Source organism: Larus michahellis, chromosome 8, assembly GCF_964199755.1.
Source record: "Larus michahellis chromosome 8, bLarMic1.1, whole genome shotgun sequence".
Taxonomy (NCBI): domain Eukaryota; kingdom Metazoa; phylum Chordata; class Aves; order Charadriiformes; family Laridae; genus Larus; species Larus michahellis.
This window is the reverse complement of record NC_133903.1, coordinates 36,208,906-36,228,228: the sequence shown is the minus strand read 5'-3', so window position 1 is coordinate 36,228,228 and position 19,323 is coordinate 36,208,906. Positions and strand designations below refer to the sequence as shown.

At 37.7% G+C, this 19,323-nt stretch overlaps 1 protein-coding gene across 1 annotated transcript in view; it reads left to right on the top strand.

Annotated features, from left to right (window-relative positions):
* Positions 1–19,323, top strand: part of LOC141747193 (uncharacterized) — a 57,783-nt gene that overhangs the window by 17,878 nt on the left and 20,582 nt on the right. The window contains exons 17-47 of the mRNA XM_074597109.1: positions 1,020–1,055; positions 1,380–1,421; positions 1,727–1,756; positions 3,308–3,343; positions 3,664–3,705; positions 4,000–4,029; positions 4,644–4,685; positions 4,990–5,019; positions 5,275–5,310; positions 5,714–5,755; positions 7,040–7,072; positions 8,539–8,559; positions 8,825–8,863; positions 8,987–9,028; positions 9,208–9,243; positions 9,358–9,393; positions 9,740–9,784; positions 10,777–10,806; positions 12,592–12,627; positions 13,253–13,294; positions 13,494–13,535; positions 14,448–14,489; positions 15,002–15,043; positions 17,382–17,423; positions 17,526–17,564; positions 17,953–17,994; positions 18,097–18,135; positions 18,451–18,492; positions 18,595–18,633; positions 19,023–19,064; positions 19,167–19,205. Coding sequence (XP_074453210.1) covers positions 1,020–1,055; positions 1,380–1,421; positions 1,727–1,756; positions 3,308–3,343; positions 3,664–3,705; positions 4,000–4,029; positions 4,644–4,685; positions 4,990–5,019; positions 5,275–5,310; positions 5,714–5,755; positions 7,040–7,072; positions 8,539–8,559; positions 8,825–8,863; positions 8,987–9,028; positions 9,208–9,243; positions 9,358–9,393; positions 9,740–9,784; positions 10,777–10,806; positions 12,592–12,627; positions 13,253–13,294; positions 13,494–13,535; positions 14,448–14,489; positions 15,002–15,043; positions 17,382–17,423; positions 17,526–17,564; positions 17,953–17,994; positions 18,097–18,135; positions 18,451–18,492; positions 18,595–18,633; positions 19,023–19,064; positions 19,167–19,205 — 1,176 coding nt within the window. The remainder of the gene's footprint in view (positions 1–1,019; positions 1,056–1,379; positions 1,422–1,726; positions 1,757–3,307; positions 3,344–3,663; positions 3,706–3,999; positions 4,030–4,643; positions 4,686–4,989; positions 5,020–5,274; positions 5,311–5,713; positions 5,756–7,039; positions 7,073–8,538; positions 8,560–8,824; positions 8,864–8,986; positions 9,029–9,207; positions 9,244–9,357; positions 9,394–9,739; positions 9,785–10,776; positions 10,807–12,591; positions 12,628–13,252; positions 13,295–13,493; positions 13,536–14,447; positions 14,490–15,001; positions 15,044–17,381; positions 17,424–17,525; positions 17,565–17,952; positions 17,995–18,096; positions 18,136–18,450; positions 18,493–18,594; positions 18,634–19,022; positions 19,065–19,166; positions 19,206–19,323) is intronic.

Genomic DNA, 19,323 nt, shown 5'->3' with positions numbered 1-19,323 from the left:
GTTGAAGTTAAATGACTGTATACCACTCAATGTGTCCTCTAAAAGGTGCGTAAAAGTCATGGCACTGAGAGGAAGTGATTCTAGACTCAGTGTCACACTATAAATCCCATACTGGTAGATTCAGACCTGATGTATATTAGATCTCAAATTTCCAAAGGTTGTGAAGGATAGTTGCTTATCCATATCAAGAATGAAGGAGAATCATAACTGTGGACCTCTGTGCAACGTCTTTCAGGAGACAAAGCTACTTGTCTGAAAAACAAGTGTGTAAATTTAACAAATACTGAAATAATAATAACATAATTTGTTGTGGAGTAACAAATGAGAATAATCATTGTATGAACTCAAGTATGAAGGCTCTTCAGAGTTCCTCTTCTTTTGGGGGGAGTGGGGGTGGAGGGGGAAGCCAAACATCTCTCAATATTCTCTGTACCACTACAAGCAACGAGGAAAATGTTTCACAAGGGTAGGTATAACTTCTAGGGACCAAGGCTGTAGGTACTCAATGTGCACGAGGTTGGTAGTCTGTGTCTCAATTTGATTCATGGCTTTTGCTGAGAGTAGGACAATCTGCTGAACAGATGCTAGTGTAATGCTCTATCTCCTTAGAATGAGGAAGAAGCTTTTTTTGGGGGTGGGAAACCCCTGTGCAGCTGTATTTCCATAAACATTATGCTCTTTGTAGCAGCCTCCTTGTCAAGGTGCTAATTATCGTCTGGGGTTTTTTTTGTAAAGGGTTCCCAAGGCAGCCAGTCCTATGGCCAGGTGAGACTTTTCTGCTGAACTGTATTGAGCTTTTCTGTAGGAGCCTGCCTTGTAAATGGACTTTGGGGTTTGGTTGGGTTTTTTTCCCCTTCTTGGTGTTGCTGAGTGGTCCTGTATTTTGGTTTGTACCATTGAATTACTGTGAAGGGAGAGGAACATAGCACAGAAGAACTTTTAGTGGAAATGGGCTTTTCTGTCACAGCTGTGCTACGACTACAGCTTTGTTTACAAATGAGTTCTTGCCTTTCTTAAAGGGCTACCGGCCTCAAGGTGCCAGCTCCTATGGCCAGGTAAGCATCAGTCAGTATACACCGTTTGAGAAAGCAAAGTGCCATGGCACTGCAAAAGCACTTAGCAATCACTCAGAAGATGAACTTAAAGGACACTTTCTCTGAAAGTGGGTATTCTCACACTCAAAATTGATCCCCATGCTACTTATTTATCTGGAATCTCAGCATGTGAAATCATGACATGCGGCATCATTGTGAGGGCCAGGAGGAAGTCCAGGCTCTTCATACTGCCCAGCAGAGCTTCAGAGTGTAGTTGCTTGCTTCTCCTAATGCAGGCTGGATCCCTTACAAAAGGGAAATAACCAAATGGTGTCCTTGTCTTAGGGTGGGCCAAGTTACTCAGGCAGCAGCAGTTCCTATGGCCAGGTAAGCAAACTGGATATTCTGTAGGAAGTTCTTCACTGATCTCTCTGTGACCAGCATGACTGGCAGATTTTGAGAGTCATGTTTCGTTTTGTAGTCTGCGTCTCAATAGGACAATCTGCCATACATATGCTAGCACAATGCTCTATCTCCTTAGGCGCGGGAAGAGGCTTTTTTTTGGGGGGGAGGTGGGGGAGGAGGAAGGGGGGTGGGAAACCCCTGTGCAGCTGTACTTCCATAAACATTATGCTCTTTGTAGCAGCCTCCTTGTCAAGGTGCTAATTATCTTCTGTTTTGTTTTTTTAAAGGGTTCCCAAGGCAGCCAGTCCTATGGCCAGGTGAGACTTTTCTGCTGAACTGTATTGAGCTTTTCTGTAGGAGCCTGCCTTGTAAATGGACTTTGGGGTTTGGTTGGTTTTTTTTTTCCCTTCTTGGTGTTGCTGAGTGGTCCTGTATTTTGGTTTGTACCATTGAATTACTGTGAAGGGAGAGGAACATAGCACAGAAGAACTTTTAGTGGAAATGGGCTTTTCTGTCACAGCTGTGCTAGGACTACAGCTTTGTTTACAAATGAGTTCTTGCCTTTCTTAAAGGGCTACCGGCCTCAAGGTGCCAGCTCCTATGGCCAGGTAAGCATCAGTCAGTATAGAGCCCTTCAGAAAGTGGAGAGCCATGGTACTGCAAAAGGTAGCAGACTTCACGTTTTTGTTTTTCTTTCAATTTATATTCTGTTCTCAAGAAGAAAAAAGAAACAAATCTCTGAATCCGTTTGAAAACTTTTGTTCTGAAAATGACAGTTGTGTTTTTAATGGATATCTGCAGGAAGCATGGTTTCCCGTTGCTATGTGATCTTTTCCATGGGTATCGAACTTTAAAATTTATGCTAGAAATAGTCTATTTAGTGCTCTTCCTGTATCAGTTGATTTTCATGCTACAAGACACATTTATAGTCAGTTCTTTGCTGTCTCTGTTGGTCTCTGTATGGAGAAACAGCATTGAGGAGCTAAAGAGTACTGGGTCAGTTCCTCAGCAGCAGGAAGATATTCTTAGAGCCTACAGCTGATGCATGTTTACCTCCCTTTACAGTTTTTATGTGAATTAAAGCATCCCTAAGCTAGCTATGAATTTTGCAGGATCTTTATCTCATCAGATAGCAGAAATAGACAAGATAGTTCAAATCCTTTTTGGTAATGCCTGTCTTCATCACTCTCCCAGACAGCTGTGGCGCAGGTCTGCATGTACATGAAACATCTGCTCTTCTTTGACATTATATTGAAGGCAGATTGCATCAGCAGCTTATAGTTTCCCACAGTAATTTTGTATTACTGAAAGTTTTTCAAAAGGTACTGGCATCCTTGACTAATTCATTTGACCTGCAACTTTGAATTGAAACAAAAGAATGCAATTTTACGAATCTATATCTTTTCTAGGATTCTTTCTTAATTTTTTAAAATTATTTTTAGCCTTTATTTTCCCTCAGAGGAAGGGAATTGTGCAACTGGGGATCACCAAAAATACAAATATAGGAAATCAGTATTCACCGACCATTAGCCATCTAAGCCCAGTGTCTGAGACACACCAGGCAAAAGAAACAAAATAAGAAAATTTTGCATCCCTTCAGTGTCCTGGAAAACCTTCGTAAGACTAGAGTCCTGTCTGAGACGGATGTGAAACTACTCTCGGATGGTCATTTGAGAAATACACTGTGATCATTGAGAAATGCAGTGATTCATTCAGAAAAAGAAATGTCAAAACAATTGTAGTTAAGCACCAGAGTCTGTACATTCTCTGTCTTAATCTGCGTTTTTTTTCCCCACTAAGAGAGAAATGTGAGAGGCATATTGCATCACAAATACAATAATTATGAATCACTAATTCCTTCCTTACAGGGCTACCAGCCCCAAGGTGCCAGCTCCTATGGCCAGGTAAGCATCAGTATACACCGTTTGAGAAAGCAAAGTGCCATGGCACTGCAAAAGCACTTAGCAATCACTCAGAAGATGAACTTAAAGGACACTTTCTCTGAAAGTGGGTATTCTCACACTCAAAATTGATCCCCATGCTACTTATTTATCTGGAATCTCAGCATGTGAAATCATGACATGCAGCATCATTGTGAGGGCCAGGAGGAAGTCCAGGCTCTTCATACTACCCAGCAGAGCTTCAGAGTGTAGTTGCTTGCTTCTCCTAATGCAGGCTGGATCCCTTACAAAAGGGAAATAACCAAATGGTGTCCTTGTCTTAGGGTGGGCCAAGTTACTCAGGCAGCAGCAGTTCCTATGGCCAGGTAAGCAAACTGGATATTCTGTAGGAAGTTCTTCACTGATCTCTCTGTGACCAGCATGACTGGCAGAGTCATGTTTCGTTTTGTAGTCTGCGTCTCAATAGGACAATCTGCCATACATATGCTAGCACAATGCTCTGTCTCCTTAGGCTCGGGAAGAGGCTTTTTTTTGGGGGGGTGGGGGAGGAGGAAGGGGGGTGGGAAACCCCTGTGCAGCTGTACTTCCATAAACATTATGCTCTTTGTAGCAGCCTCCTTGTCAAGGTGCTAATTATCTTCTGTTTTGTTTTTTTAAAGGGTTCCCAAGGCAGCCAGTCCTATGGCCAGGTGAGACTTTTCTGCTGAACTGTATTGAGCTTTTCTGTAGGAGCCTGCCTTGTAAATGGACTTTGGGGTTTGGTTGGTTTTTTTTCCCCTTCTTGGTGTTGCTGAGTGGTCCTGTATTTTGGTTTGTACCATTGAATTACTGTGAAGGGAGAGGAACATAGCACAGAAGAACTTTTAGTGGAAATGGGCTTTTCTGTCACAGCTGTGCTACGACTACAGCTTTGTTTACAAATGAGTTCTTGCCTTTCTTAAAGGGCTACCGGCCTCAAGGTGCCAGCTCCTATGGCCAGTTAAGCATCAGTCAGTATACACCGTTTGAGAAAGCAAAGTGCCATGGCACTGCAAAAGCACTTAGCAGTCACTCAGAAGATGAACTTAAAGGACACTTTCTCTGAAAGTGGGTATTCTCACACTCAAAATTGATCCCCATGCTACTTATTTATCTGGAATCTCAGCATGTGAAATCATGACATGCAGCATCATTGTGAGGGCCAGGAGGAAGTCCAGGCTCTTCATACTACCCAGCAGAGCTTCAGAGTGTAGTTGCTTGCTTCTCCTAATGCAGGCTGGATCCCTTACAAAAGGGAAATAACCAAATGGTGTCCTTGTCTTAGGGTGGGCCAAGTTACTCAGGCAGCAGCAGTTCCTATGGCCAGGTAAGCAAACTGGATATTCTGTAGGAAGTTCTTCACTGATCTCTCTGTGACCAGCATGACTGGCAGATTTTGAGAGTCATGTTTCGTTTTGTAGTCTGCGTCTCAATAGGACAATCTGCCATACATATGCTAGCACAATGCTCTATCTCCTTAGGCTCGGGAAGAGGCTTTTTTTTGGGGGGGAGGTGGGGGAGGAGGAAGAGGGGTGGGAAACCCCTGTGCAGCTGTACTTCCATAAACATTATGCTCTTTGTAGCAGCCTCCTTGTCAAGGTACTAATTATCTTCTGGTTTGTTTTTTAAAGGGTTCCCAAGGCAGCCAGTCCTATGGCCAGGTGAGACTTTTCTGCTGAACTGTATTGAGCTTTTCTGTAGGAGCCTGCCTTGTAAATGGACTTTGGGGTTTGGTTGGTTTTTTTTTTCCCTTCTTGGTGTTGCTGAGTGGTCCTTGATTTTGGTTTGTACCACTGAATTACTGTGAAGGGAGAGGAACATAGCACAGAAGAACTTTTAGTGGAAATGGGCTTTTCTGTCACACCTGTGCTACGACTACAGCTTTGTTTACAAATGAGTTCTTGCCTTTCTTAAAGGGCTACCGGCCTCAAGGTGCCAGCTCCTATGGCCAGGTAGGCATCAGTCGGTCATGAGTCAGTATATAACATGTATGTGATGTTCCCATATATGTATTTAGAATTCTGTGATTTGCTTTTTGAAATTATATAGTAAATTGTCATTATAAGTAAGAGTTTTGAGCTTTCTTTCATTTTAGTCTGGGAACAGTAGCTCATTGAAGCAGCTCTTTCCCATACAGGAAGGACTGCATGCAGATATCAGCTTTTTGATGCGCTATAATATTCAACATACACAATACTTTACAAGAAATTTCCCAGTAGCTGGTATTCTGCCATTTAAGCAGTCAGGCAGCTAAAGCCTTTAAAATTTATTTCTGTATTTGAAATGGAGAAAAGTAATAAAGTAATATTTGGATTATTGAGATGCTTTTTTTTTTTGTTTTCTTCTCTCAAGCAGAGTGGTTCTGCATCTTCAGGTGTCAGCAGTGGTTGTGGACAAGTAAGTCCCCTTTCTCCAAATTATTTGGAAGCTAGACCCAGCTTTCTTTGTAGTAGTAAAATAATTTTTTATAAGTTATATAATGTTTGTAGTTGGAATCTTTTTTTTTCATTGTTAAATGGAATTATCTAGCACAGAGATCAAGAAAGTCTGATATTGTTGATCCCTCTAACCAAAGTGAAATGGCTTCTCCCATTTAGTGTTACACATAGAGGACAGACAAGTAGTCATTCATCTGTCTACTCAGTAAACAGATATAATCTTTGCTTGGAATGATTTTTGGATGTTACTGCATTTAGTTCCTATAGAAAGTGATAGGATCAGAAGGTGGCTCCTGTGGAATAAGAATTAGATTAATAGTTTTGATCCTAGTTCCATTTCAACTTGTGTATGCCTACCATGGAGTAAAGACAGTGTCTTCAATCATGAGATCCCAGATGAAAGGGTCATGGATGAGGCCATGATAGTAAACCTATGTTCAAATAAATATATTTGTGAAAGCAACAGGAAGGAAAGAGAAGTATAAATACAGAAATTTTTAGCATAAGTATTTAGCAGAACTATTAGGAATGGTATGAGTTATGTATGAATGGAAATGCATGTGAAAACATTGTAAGAAGCAGCACAAGGACACAGGTAACAGAAATTGAACTGATAAACCCTGAAGAATGTGTTACTTCCACCAAAGCTGTGTCGCAGGTTGACTTACCAACAGAAGACCTGTGCTCTAATAATGGGAGGGTGACAACCAGGGTAGAACTCATTGTATGTTCTGTTTCTCATCCTGTTATCCCAACAAGAAGACTGGCTGTAACCAAAATATACCCCAAACAGGGAAATGAAAGGCATTGGGCAGCAGCCCTGCCTAAGATGGGTGAATCTAGCAAGATTCTGAGGTAGGCAGTCACACAACAGTAACTGTTAATTCCTAAAAGAACTGTCAAAGAAAACCCCTCCAGTTCATCTTTATCAATTAAGAGGAACTAGGATGATACAGAGAGACATCAATTGCAAGCCTACCTTGCTTTCCATGTGGCACGCAAATAGTCCTCCTTTGATATGTGGGCACATGTCTTGGTGCTTGTGAGTAGGTGGGTATGGGAGTGACAGAGGGTAAAGCCACAGACTTAAAGGGTCAAATAAAATTAAACTCATCCTATGTAAAGTTTTATGTTGAGTTTTGTTACATTAATTCTCACATAAGAAATTTTAAGAAAGCTAACTACTTTTCAAGAAAATGAAAATTTGGGCATTTACCTTTTGGTTTGTTTGTTTTTTTAACAGGGTTATTCATATGATAGCAATCCCTGCCACCAGGTAAATGTTGCCTTCCTCCTCCGATTTTAAGATGCATCCAAAATGAGTTTTGACACTAACTCAATTAGTACCAACTTCAGATTCATAGATATAATATTACCAATTATGAGATTAGAACTCACTATCTTCCTATACGCAGGAGTTTGGGGTCTTCCCCTCCCCACTTTTTCCTGGCATTATGTCTGTGAAATGTCTAGTTCTATAAGATACTAAGGCCAGATTCTGGAAAGAACAGGTCCACTGCAGAGTTACTCAACTGGCGCTATTTAAATGAGGGATGGACCTCACCAGCATATTGTGGACTTTTCCCTTCAAAACTCAGAAAATATTTCAGGACTGCTGCTTGAGGTTTGTGAAAGAGACTGGCTTAATAATTCATGCAGTTTGTGCAGTGAAGTATATAGATAGCTACACGTATATTTGCTACAAGTTTCAGTGTTGGAACTCTAAAACCCACTATCCTAAAAGATGTCTGCTGTGTTTAAAGAAACAACCTCTGTAAGTGTTAAAAATTAGTAAGGAAACAGCAATGGTTATCTCTTTTTTTTATTCATGATATTCCTCTTGAGTCCTACTGATTTTTTACAAGAAATAGAAAAATTGAATAGATCATTGTATTAATAAATAACATGTATTACCAATATAAATATATACTATATTTATAAATCTACAAAGAACATAGATGTTGCTAACATATATTATTGTAATGTGGTATATGTATGCTATATGGAATATATTTTTGTAACTTCAAAGAATAATACATGATGTAGGTATGTATATTATTTTATAATAGCTTTTCAAGTTTTTTTATAAAGAGGAGCTATTTCTTTCTAAGACTAAAGGAAACACTTAAATTTTGTTCTAAAAACTGATAGAACATTGAAAGATAATACTTTTCACTTCATTTTCCTTTGTCTCTTCTGGATGAAGTCTCAGCTCCATTTTAGTGAATGGCAAATATCCCACTCACTTCAATAGCTCAGGATTTCACTGTTCTTTATGATGCACTTTTGACACTGACACCTCTATAAATATTTCTTCTCATTTCACTTTTAAATTACATTCCTTTTTTAAAGTTGAAACATATTGAGTGCTCTATTTAAAACCTTTTCCTCAAGGCCACTGAATCTCAGAGCTCCCAGCTTTCTGTGTAATAATGCTACCAGGGAAATTTTTCATTCCATTTGTACAAATTAGGTTTTCTACAGGAGAAAAAAAAGATACGTTGTCTAGAGTCTGTTCAGAATGCAACTCGTCTTGACGTATGTTCCTTGACATATGTCTCATCTAGTATTTACCTTTGCGCTGTTGGCAATCTATGCTTACTACTTTAGAAATCATACCTATATTGCATACCTGCCTCTGCTCCTTACTTCTCCTAAGCAAGTATCATAACTTTCATTAAAAATAATCCATAGCCAAACAGTAAGTGTCTAATGCATGCATAATTTGTGTCTCATTTACAGGATGGATCACAGGGTGGTCAGGTAGGTAGCTCTTTATTATCCATTTGGGAAAACATTTTAAGCAGCTCTAATTTAGAGTATAGCTTCCTTGCTTGTGAGGGTATAGACTCTTGCAGAGTCTCCTGAGCTTCAGCCTGTAACTCATTCTCTTCAAACATACTTTTTTTACTAGCCCTGAAATTCCACTTACATAGAAAGAACTCTGCAACCTAATAAAGCTAGCTCTGTGGATTCTGATCAAATTCAGCTCTCCAGCATTGTAACAATTGTTGTTTTGTTTTCACAGGGTGGGTCATACTCCTCACAAAACTATGGTGGTAGCCAAGTAAGTAGAGATTATTATTTCCTCCCACAGAGGTTTTACTTCACACTGGTTCCATGATGGCTGATCAATAGCCAATCTGCAGTATTGTAATATTAATTCTAATATTTTATTTTTTTTTGTTAGCAGGGTGGATCATCATACTCACAAAATTATGGTGGCAACCAGGTAGGTAGACCATGATTTTCTCCTGGTAAGGATTTTTATAATATCTGATAAATTATCTAGATATCTAGAAAGTTGTATTTGTTCAAAGGAATCCCAGGCAATTGTTTACTCAAGCTTTACAGCCCCCCAACAAAATCAGTGTCTTCTGAAGTAAGCATTTATATTTCTTTATTTTATAGGGTGGATCCTTCTCACAAAACTATGGTGGTGGCCAAGTAAGTAATGCCGTTTCCCTACTTGTACATCACTTCATACAAGCTTTAGCCTCTGCTCAGAATCAGGTTTTCTATATCGTAATTTTCTCTGATTTTGGTTTGTTTGTTTTAAAGGGTGGATCCTCCTCAGACACCTACTATGATGGTCAGGTAACTAATTCATTCTTTCTCCTAGTTACATATTATTCCATGCTAATCTTTGTAGTCCCTGCATCATCTTTCTCAAAGATGTCGTAAAACATAATACTTTCCATAGTCTTTTTTTTGTTTGGATAGATTTTTGGTTTTTTTCTTTACTGAAGAATGGAACATTCCCTGTAAGCAACCATTGCAGCCATGTGTTTAGCTCCTTATTTTCCTTTTAAAGATTTTACTTTAATTAAACTCAGCTTTTTCTTTGCATAAGCCTCAATTCTGTCTTGCAGAGTACAACATCAAATTGTATTTTAACCATCCATTTTTGTGAGGAAATAACTGGTATCTGATCTCCTTCTAGGATTCACAAGATTCCTCAGATGATAATCCCAATGCTTGTGATGATGTGAGTATATTTTCTCTAAAATATTTTCATCACAACATTTTTCATGTAGATGGGAAAATATTGCACTGCTAGATGTGAGCAGAATGATTCAGAAAGAATGTTGAGTTCCCACAGTAATAGCTGTTTCAGCAACTGCATGTTTTTCTTACTGAAAATTGTCATGCGTTTACAGATACATTTTGTGTTTTTTAAATGCATTTAACGTCACGTAATTAAGTAGCCTGGATGAAATTGTTCAGCTTGGAGAAGAGAAGGCTTCAGGGAGACCTTCTAGTGGCCTTCCAGTATCTGAAAGGGGCCTGCAAGAAAGATGGAGACGGACTTTTTAGAAGGGCATGTAGCGATAGGACAAGGAGTAATGGCTTCAAACTGGAAGAGAGTAGATTTAGATTAGATATCAGGAAGAAATTTTTCACTATGAGGGTCGTGAGGCACAGGAGCAGGTTGCCCAGAGACGTTCTGGATGCCTCATCCCTGGAGATGTTCAAGGCCAGGCTGGATGGGGCTTTGAGCAGCCTGGTCTAGTGGTTGGTGTCCCTGCCCATGGCAGGGGGGTTGATGGTCTTTAAGGTCCCTTCCAACCTAAACCATTCTGTGATTCTATGAAATGAAATATGGATAAAAAGATTTCACTGGCTTTGCAGTAACAGAAAATTTTGCCTAAAGTCTAAAGATACAGTAATTAAAAAAAAAATAAAAATAAAAATCCCTTAGACAAGCTTTAAATACATACAATGAAAGAGAGAGAAGAGATACTGTGGCAGATATTCCACTGCTTTTCATGTTACCTTTCTACCAATCTGAACATGCTATTAAAATATTTTTCAGACTGGAATGGTAGGATTTCAAAGTAATTTAGGCAAGGCTGTGGAGGATGTGAGCATCAAATGATTTTTGTCATGTCTGTATGCAGTATCAGAAAGAATCAGGTTTCTGTAAACTTACTGTATTTAAATAATTCTTAAAGAAGGAAATAACTTCTTCTTTTCCAGAATGACACTACCTATAGTGCCAATGGTCGGGTAAGTGCTTTTTTCCTTCTGCAGTATTCAAATTATTATGATTAATGACAGTGTTAGTAACTGAACACTTCTACATTAGACCTGTGGGCCTCTAATTGGAGTGTATGATTGCTTTATAATACTCTACAAAAAGTTAATTAAAGAATGAGATATTTGATGTTATATTTCTCTGTACTTAGTCCCTTCTAGCCGTTGTCAAGGCTGCTGTACAATACTTCTGAGAATATATACTATGTATATACTAACACAGTTTTTCTGAAGTATATGCACTTTGACTGGATAATTATTTGCGAATTAACCATCTGTGTACATGAGGCATGTAGCCACCTCAAGCTTTTTCCACTTGTTCTATTTTAAACTTGCATATATGCTAGTATTGTAACATTTATCCCCTGGTAATAGTCTCTTTGTCAAGACTTTTCATCTGTCCTACAAATTGTGATTAACATGGATAGCTCGTGACCAAGCAAATATACTATGTGTAAGAACTTCTTTCTGTTCGTAGAAAAGCTTTTTCCATCTGTTACTGCCATCTAGAGTAACCTTCTGTCATCAGTTACTTGCCTTTTCTTCAGTTGTCAGCCATGTACTTTACTGCTTTATTATTTTTCCTCTCTAGTTCTTTAGTACTGCACCAAAAATGTATACTAGGAAGTAAGGAGGCCTTCTGAAAACATCTTTTGGTTTTGCTTGTATTTTTGTTGAATGTGTTGCATTAGGTTTAATGCAAACAGTTCTGCAAAAAAAAAAAATCCTTCAGCAGCAAACCCTGTTTAAGTGTCATCACTTCCTCCTTTGTTCACAAAAGATGATATTCTCTTGGTTATCGCTATCCAGTACGTATTGCCGGACTTCATTGTAAAAGAGTTTGCTTCTAAATGTTCTCACAAAGAAGGGTGGGGGATGTTAAAAACAAACAAACAAACAAACAAAAAAAAAACCAAACAAACAACAAAAAAAAAACCAAAAAACAAACAAACAAACAAACAAAAAAAAAACAAAAAACCAAAACAACACAATTTGTTATAGAGATTGTTCTCTAAATCCCAGTGGTTGTGCTGAGGGAGACTCCACTAAGCAGGAACTTTTGATGAAGGAGTGATAAGGTGAAAACAGATGAAGAATATGCTTTTTAAGACTCTCAGTGATAGTAAAATGATAGCTGTGGCAGAACATAGCTGATGGCAGATTGCAGAATTATTGAGAAATTGGCCAAAATTCAGGTGATGAGCTTGACATAAACTTTTTGGTTTTGTTACTACATCCTTTACTGATAATTAAGCCAATTTACTGAAAAGTGGAATTACCTTTTGAATGTACTGTAGACATAGCTTGGTAAACAAACTATTTTATACTTTCACAATTTCATACTGAATTGTGAAAAAAATTAAAAAAAGAACACTAAAAGAAAGTGAGACCTGGCTACCTCACTCTTTAGTAGATGTGTCTTATGGTGTAGGTAAGTCTGAATTTTGTATTGGTTCCACAGGAATAGGCTGATGATGTTTGCATTCCTGTTTGTACCATATGAGGGTTTCAGCAGACAAATGACACTTTCCTGTCTTGCTCCAAAGCTAGCCTATCAATGTTAGTTGCTTTTATTTTCAAAGAACTCTGATACAATATTTTCTACTGTGTTTTTTAGTGAAAGGGAGGTCAATTCTCTGGATATTTTCCTGTCCCAAAATATGCCACCTTGACAAATTTAGGTAGATTTTTGCTGAAAGTATTTTGTGTGAATGGCTGCATCTATAAAGTAATAACAAGCTTCTGGCTCCTTTACAGAGTTCTGGTTGTGCAAACAAGAAAGTTGTTGCCAGAGTAAGTAACCTTTTTTTTCCTTTTCTTTTTTACTGTTTGTAGGATTTTTGCCCTAACTATACCTAATTTGTCCCAATTATGCCTAATTTTTCACTAATTATGTTTTTCCTAATTAATATTTACAGAAAAAGTAAAATAAAAATACCTTGGCTATTTGCTCTTTGGATTAATTTACTTTAAAGGATATGTGTGTGTGTGTGTGTGTGCGTATATATATATATACACACATATATGAAAAAAAGACAAGAAGTATGTTCTTCAGGAAGCACATACAGAGTTGGTCCAAGCTAAAGTTAAAATTAAACGAGTGTCATACAAACAGAGGATAGCTACAATTTCGGCTGAACTAATATAGAATAATGAAGTAAGAAAGATTAATGTTTCGTAATTTGTTGTGCATGTTATGGAGGAGATACAGATAAGTGTATTGTATAGCTTCAAGTTAGACTCAGCAGTAGCCTATAAAAATGATGCGCAAATAACTTTTATTTTGCTATAAGGCATTCCTACTCAATGTATGCATTAATGGGCCTGGAGTTGTTGTAAGTAATACGGAAAAATAGAATGCCTGTCACTGATCATAGAGTTTTCATGTCCTAATAGTAAATGTCTTTGGTTTTTACAGGATACATCACATGTTTTGAGCAGAAGAGACTACGATGCCCAGGTAATCCATTCTTGTCACTTTTTCTGAAATACTGCGGGTGTTACAGCTCCTTGGCATATTACCTACAAAAACAGGAATAAAGATCTAGTTTCCACAACAGAGTATTCTATTTAAGGTTAGGTAGTTCTTTCCCAATAGAACTATGTATTTTCATTTATTACCCTTACAGAAAAATGAGTCATTTCTTGTTTCTTCACAGAACGAGTCTTCTACTTCAAATAGCAGCCACACTAACGTCCAGGTAATAACATGGTGTCTACTGCGTGATCTCATTGCAAGGAGCTTTCTGATAAATTATATTTCATTTCTGAAAATTAGGTTCCACTAATTTATCTGTGCTGAAGTTGCTATTTTGATTTGGCAGCATTTTCCCTATAATGTTATAATTTTATACAGTTGTAAATAATTATAATGGGCCCAGAATATACTGTCTCCTCTGTTCCTTCACTCTACTAAGCAGGTAAGCATTGCACGTGTTTCTTTACATAACATGTTGTAAAAGTTGTTTGCAAAACACAAAAGAAATAGTTTTAGAATCTTTTTTTCAGAAACAGTCCTGTTCTAGTGAAGGTAATGGCCAGGTATATAATTCTGTTTCATTTAGAATTTGGTAACAAGGTACATCTTGTGATTATATACTTCTATTCCAGAAGTAGGTCCAGCTTTCATATTCTGTAGACTTATGTACTGCTGCAGCACTGTATATGTTATAGAATTATGTGAAATTTAACTGATCCAGAGTGTCACCTGATTCTATTTTTCTTAATATTTTGCACTGTACTGGTACCCATCAGCTTCCCAGAGATCTGGAATCCCACTATGCCCAGCATTATGTAGATGTAACACTACGATAGTCCTCTGTCTCAGAGAATTTCAAGTCTAATTCAATAGTACAGTCAGATGTCTGGGCTCCAGAGAGTAACAGCTGTCTTAATTAGTTTTCCTGATACCCATTCCCTGTGTATTGTGTCCAGTCACTAAGTTTCATCAAAATTTATGTTTTCACAATGATTCATACAGAGAGTTCTGAACAGATAATGTTTGTTGATGCAGGGAAGTAGTACAGTTTGTCACCTTACTTCTCACTACATAATTTTATACATGTTAGATTCTGATAAAATGTTTCCATAAAAAATAATTTGTTTCTTCACAGGGTGGATCATTTATTGCAACCGGTGGTGGATCAAATAGTCAGGTCAGGATTTTCTCTATTTTTATCTAGTCTTGTCAGATAACTTCCTGGTAATTAAACTAATTAAATTCAGGAGTCAGAGTTTAAGTCCAGTAGTTTTGCACGGGGGATTGTTGATGTTATGCATTTAATTGTAAATGAAGTGACCCTGTTCAGATAAAATTTATCTGAAATGGCTCTCTGAAATCACTTCTTAGCACTGTTTCAATTTCACGCATGGTTTATTGGTAAGACCACAATGATGATTCTCTTGGCTACACAAATAATTCTATCTTTATGAGGCATCTGGCACTGAGACATAGCACTGAGAGCTGTAGTATCAGTCTAACTTCCACAGGAAACATTAAATATATAGAGCTATGCTGTCCCCTCATTTGTTCTAGGTATAGGAAAGATCACAGTTACTCAGTAGTCCCACAGTCTTTCTTCCTCTAAATGCAGTTTCACATCTGAAATGAGATTTTATTTTAAATTTTCACAAAGCAATAATTATTTCCTCTTTTTTTAATTTATAGGGTGGTTGCATTTGTCCTGATGGAAGCAGTGGTAGCAGACAGGTAATTCTCTTTCTGAGTTTATACTTTCATCTGCATAATGAGTATTTTGAATTAATCACCTAGTAAGTACGGACACTTGGGTAACACTAAGCATTATTGATAATTTCCTTAGTATGGATAGAATTATATACAATGAAATGGAAGAATGAGTCCCACTTTAACTGCATGATTACCATTTGGCCAGTAACTTTCTGTAACTGTGCTTGGTAACACAGATGCTCTGTCAGTTGACTGTTATGTGCTAATTATTCATTCATTTCAATAAAACAGAGTCAATATGCCCTGCAGTAACCATGGGATTTAATTGCATCCAGCTTAGGTTCCATGTCCTTCTCATTGGCGCAATAAAATACTGCGACTAAAATGTCAAAATCTGGAAAACGTTTCAAAAGATAATCTCTTAAATCAGTATTTAAACTATTCTTTCCTATAAACAGGATCACTGCAATTTCAGGATCAGTGGCACTGGATAAACTTTTTTCTTAGGCAATGCCTCTGTGCCAGGAAAAAGCCCAAGGAGTGTGGCTACATGGGCATTATGTACTAGCTTTACCAGGCTTCTGGCAGGCAGGTGCTGCTTCCAGATATTTCTTCACCTGCTTCCAGGCAAAGCCAGGTGAACTTGGATTTTAAAGTCACCTGTCTTCTACTGGAACACTTATTTTTGAAGCTTTTATTGAAGCTGTATTTACATAAAACCATTTGAATGGTGGAATATTTTTTTCAGTTTTCAATTTCAATAAGAATCATATTATGGATTTTTTTTTTTTCTAAAAAGCATGCTATTTAAACAAACTAATTGTATAAAAAAATTGCTGCTTTCTGAACTTAATTGTTATTAACTTTAACATACAGCAATAATAATTTTGGTCAGGTAAAATACTGTCTCTTTCATAGAATTGAGGCTGAGCAGTAATCATGACCTACATGTTTTAAAATATAGACTAGTCTATTAAAATAACTAATATTGAAACTTAATTGAGGAAAACCTTCTTTATTTGTCATGTGATTGTAATGCTATGTAAGCAAATCCATTTACAAGGAAAAAGATGGACGTCTATGCAAGTTTTCATACTAATAGGGCCTTTTTCTTTGCATGCTTAAATTGGTGCAAAAAGAGGCTTAGTTTTTAATGGCAAGGCACCACAGCTTGCCCAGGGGGAGGAGAGTGTATTTAGTTGCTATCAAACAATAATTTTCAACATGAAGAATATAAGACATCTATATTGGACATGTTAAAAACCAGTTCTCAGTGCAGATGTGTCCACTTTGATACATAAGAGACTTGTATTTGTTCGTGATATTATCAGCTGATAGAATTAATTTATGATAAACTAGGTAGCAATAGTCTTGATCTTTGTCTTCACCCAACAGTAAAGTTCAGTGATATTTGCAAAGGAATAAACTGAATTAAAAACTGGACTTATTTTCATTTTCTGTCCAGGGTCATTCCTCTACATACGGCAGATTAGCATGTAAACACATTGGCCATGATAGGCAGGTTGATTCTTTTGAATAAAAAAGCAAGGTATAAGTAGATGGATATGTATAAATAAACCAGCTTTCACAAATCTTACTCAAAAGAGACAGTCATTTATTTCCATGAAGATTCTTCAGCCTGGAGGAAAATTCCCACAAAAGGCTTTCTTCTAAATGTAAAAGCTATGAGTTACATGAAGGTGTCTTCAAACCTGGAAAAGATTATAAATTAAAAGTCAAAGCTATACATATTTAAACCATCTTGTTTCAAAGGAAACAATGGGTTTCCTTTTGTGGATCCCCAAATTCCTCACACTGCAATTATTCCACTTTTTCTCTAAGCTTTATCCAAAGGCAAGAGCTCAGTCTACAAATAGTCTCTGACGAAGCAGTCTAACCATAAAATAACACTTTGCTTGTTTTGTATATAAATGGGATGTGGCAGTAATAATGGATGTTATGTACTGGTAAACAGTCTTCTCCTTTAAGTGGTGAGATGAAAAATCTGCTCTCCTAAACCCTATTTATACTTTGGAAGTTCAGTATTCTGGCAATTTTTAAAAACATGATCAGGGTCATGATCATCTGTAACAATATAGAGTCTACCAGGTACGACATAGGATTCTGTGATTAGAAAGAGTAAAATGAAAAGTTATTATTCTTTTCAGGTCTTTTAACCTGAACAAAAAAGTCCTTACTAAAGGTTTCCTTCTCTCTAACAAAAGTAACCAGTGTCGTCTTTTAATGGTTGCAGTAATGTCCTTTTTGAAAGCTCTATTTTGAAAGAATAGAAATTCAGAAATGGACTCACTTACATGTCTGTTTGCAAGAAAAAAGTTAGTCTGTGTTTTCATTTCAGGGAGTCCCAGGTTCTTCATACAGCACGTATTCTGGTAACCAGGTAAACATTCAGATAAAATGCCCTATTCAGAAACTCCACCTAAAACCTTCTCTGAAGGAGTAGCCAAATATAAACCAGTAACCCATTCTGTCTTCTGCACAGGGAGGGCCTTTCTTCTATCCTGGAGGATCCTATGGACAGGTAGTTGTTCTTCCTCCCTTACCAGGAGAACGCAGGCTCCCAGCATCCTGCTTCCTTCACTCCCAATTATAATTACAGACCTGACAGTTGTCTCTTAGAGTAGAAAACTTAAATTAACCCTGATGTAACCTAGTAGTGTGAGGTTTGACAGGGAACAGTGCAGAATGCTATCCACAGTTTCCTTGCAGAATTCAAATTTCAACAGGCTAAGAAAATTACCACTGGAAGACTTCTTCCACTTTAATAATACTGGTCTTGATTTTTGTTTAGGTACATAAAAGTTAGCTCAGAATTGAGAGAAAGGGTGTAAAGTTGAGAACCAGATACGCTGGTATTTAAATACTCATCTTGCCTGCAAGAAAACAGTTGGTCTGTGTTTTTCTTTCAGGAGGGCCCAGGTTCTTCCCACAGCTCTTACTCCGGTAACCAGGTAAATATTTGGGTCACAGTGCCTGCACAGGAGCACTCTAAAAGTCTTCCCTGAAAGAACATTTCAACTACAAAACAGTAAATGTTTTTCTTTTCTGCACAGGGAGGGTCTTCCTTCTATCCTGGTGGATCTTACGGACAGGTTAGGGTTCTTCCTTATTTGTAAAGATAAGACAGACTTCTGTTATCTTCATTCGTATATTCCCCATATAGTGACTGTTGTGACATATAAACCCCAAGAACTAAATCAAACATTTATAACTTACAAAATGAAGTCAGAGGAAAAGACTAAATTGTGTTTACAATTTCCACGGAATGATCTTTCATCCAGTTAAGAAATTTAGTGATAAAAAGTCTCTTGTTCTTTAACAATAGTGGCCTAAAGTGAGAGTCAGGTATATTGCTATTTACATCACCCTGTTTCCAAGAAAATAGCTAGTCTGTGTTTTCATTTCAGGGAGTCCCAGGTTCTTCACATAGCACGTATTCTGGTAACCAGGTAAACATTCAGATAAAATGCCCTATTCAGAAACTCCACCTAAAACCTTCTCTGAAGGAGTAGCCAAATATAAACCAGTAACCCATTCTGTCTTCTGCACAGGGAGGGCCTTTCTTCTATCCTGGAGGATCCTATGGACAGGTAGTTGTTCTTCCTCCCTTACCAGGAGAACGCAGGCTCCCAGCATCCTGCTTCCTTCACTCCCAATTATAATTACAGACCTGACAGTTGTCTCTTAGAGTAGAAAACTTAAATTAACCCTGATGTAACCTAGTAGTGTGAGGTTTGACAGGGAACAGTGCAGAATGCTATCCACAGTTTCCTTGCAGAATTCAAATTTCAACAGGCTAAGAAAATTACCACTGGAAGACTTCTTCCACTTTAATAATACTGGTCTTGATTTTTGTTTAGGTACATAAAAGTTAGCTCAGAATTGAGAGAAAGGGTGTAAAAGTTGAGAACCAGATACGCTGGTATTTAAATACTCATCTTGCCTGCAAGAAAACAGTTGGTCTGTGTTTTTCTTTCAGGAGGGCCCAGGTTCTTCCCACAGCTCTTACTCCGGTAACCAGGTAAATATTTGGGTCACAGTGCCTGCACAGGAGCACTCTAAAAGTCTTCCCTGAAAGAACATTTCAACTACAAAACAGTAAATGTTTTTGTTTTCTGCACAGGGAGGGTCTTCCTTCTATCCTGGTGGATCTTACGGACAGGTTAGTGTTCTTCATTTGTAAAGATATCAGTCTTCTGTTATTTTCATTCCCATACTGCCCTATTCAGAAGGAAAACTTGTTCTCGAGGGAACCAAGATAATAAACTTTTTTTTTTATT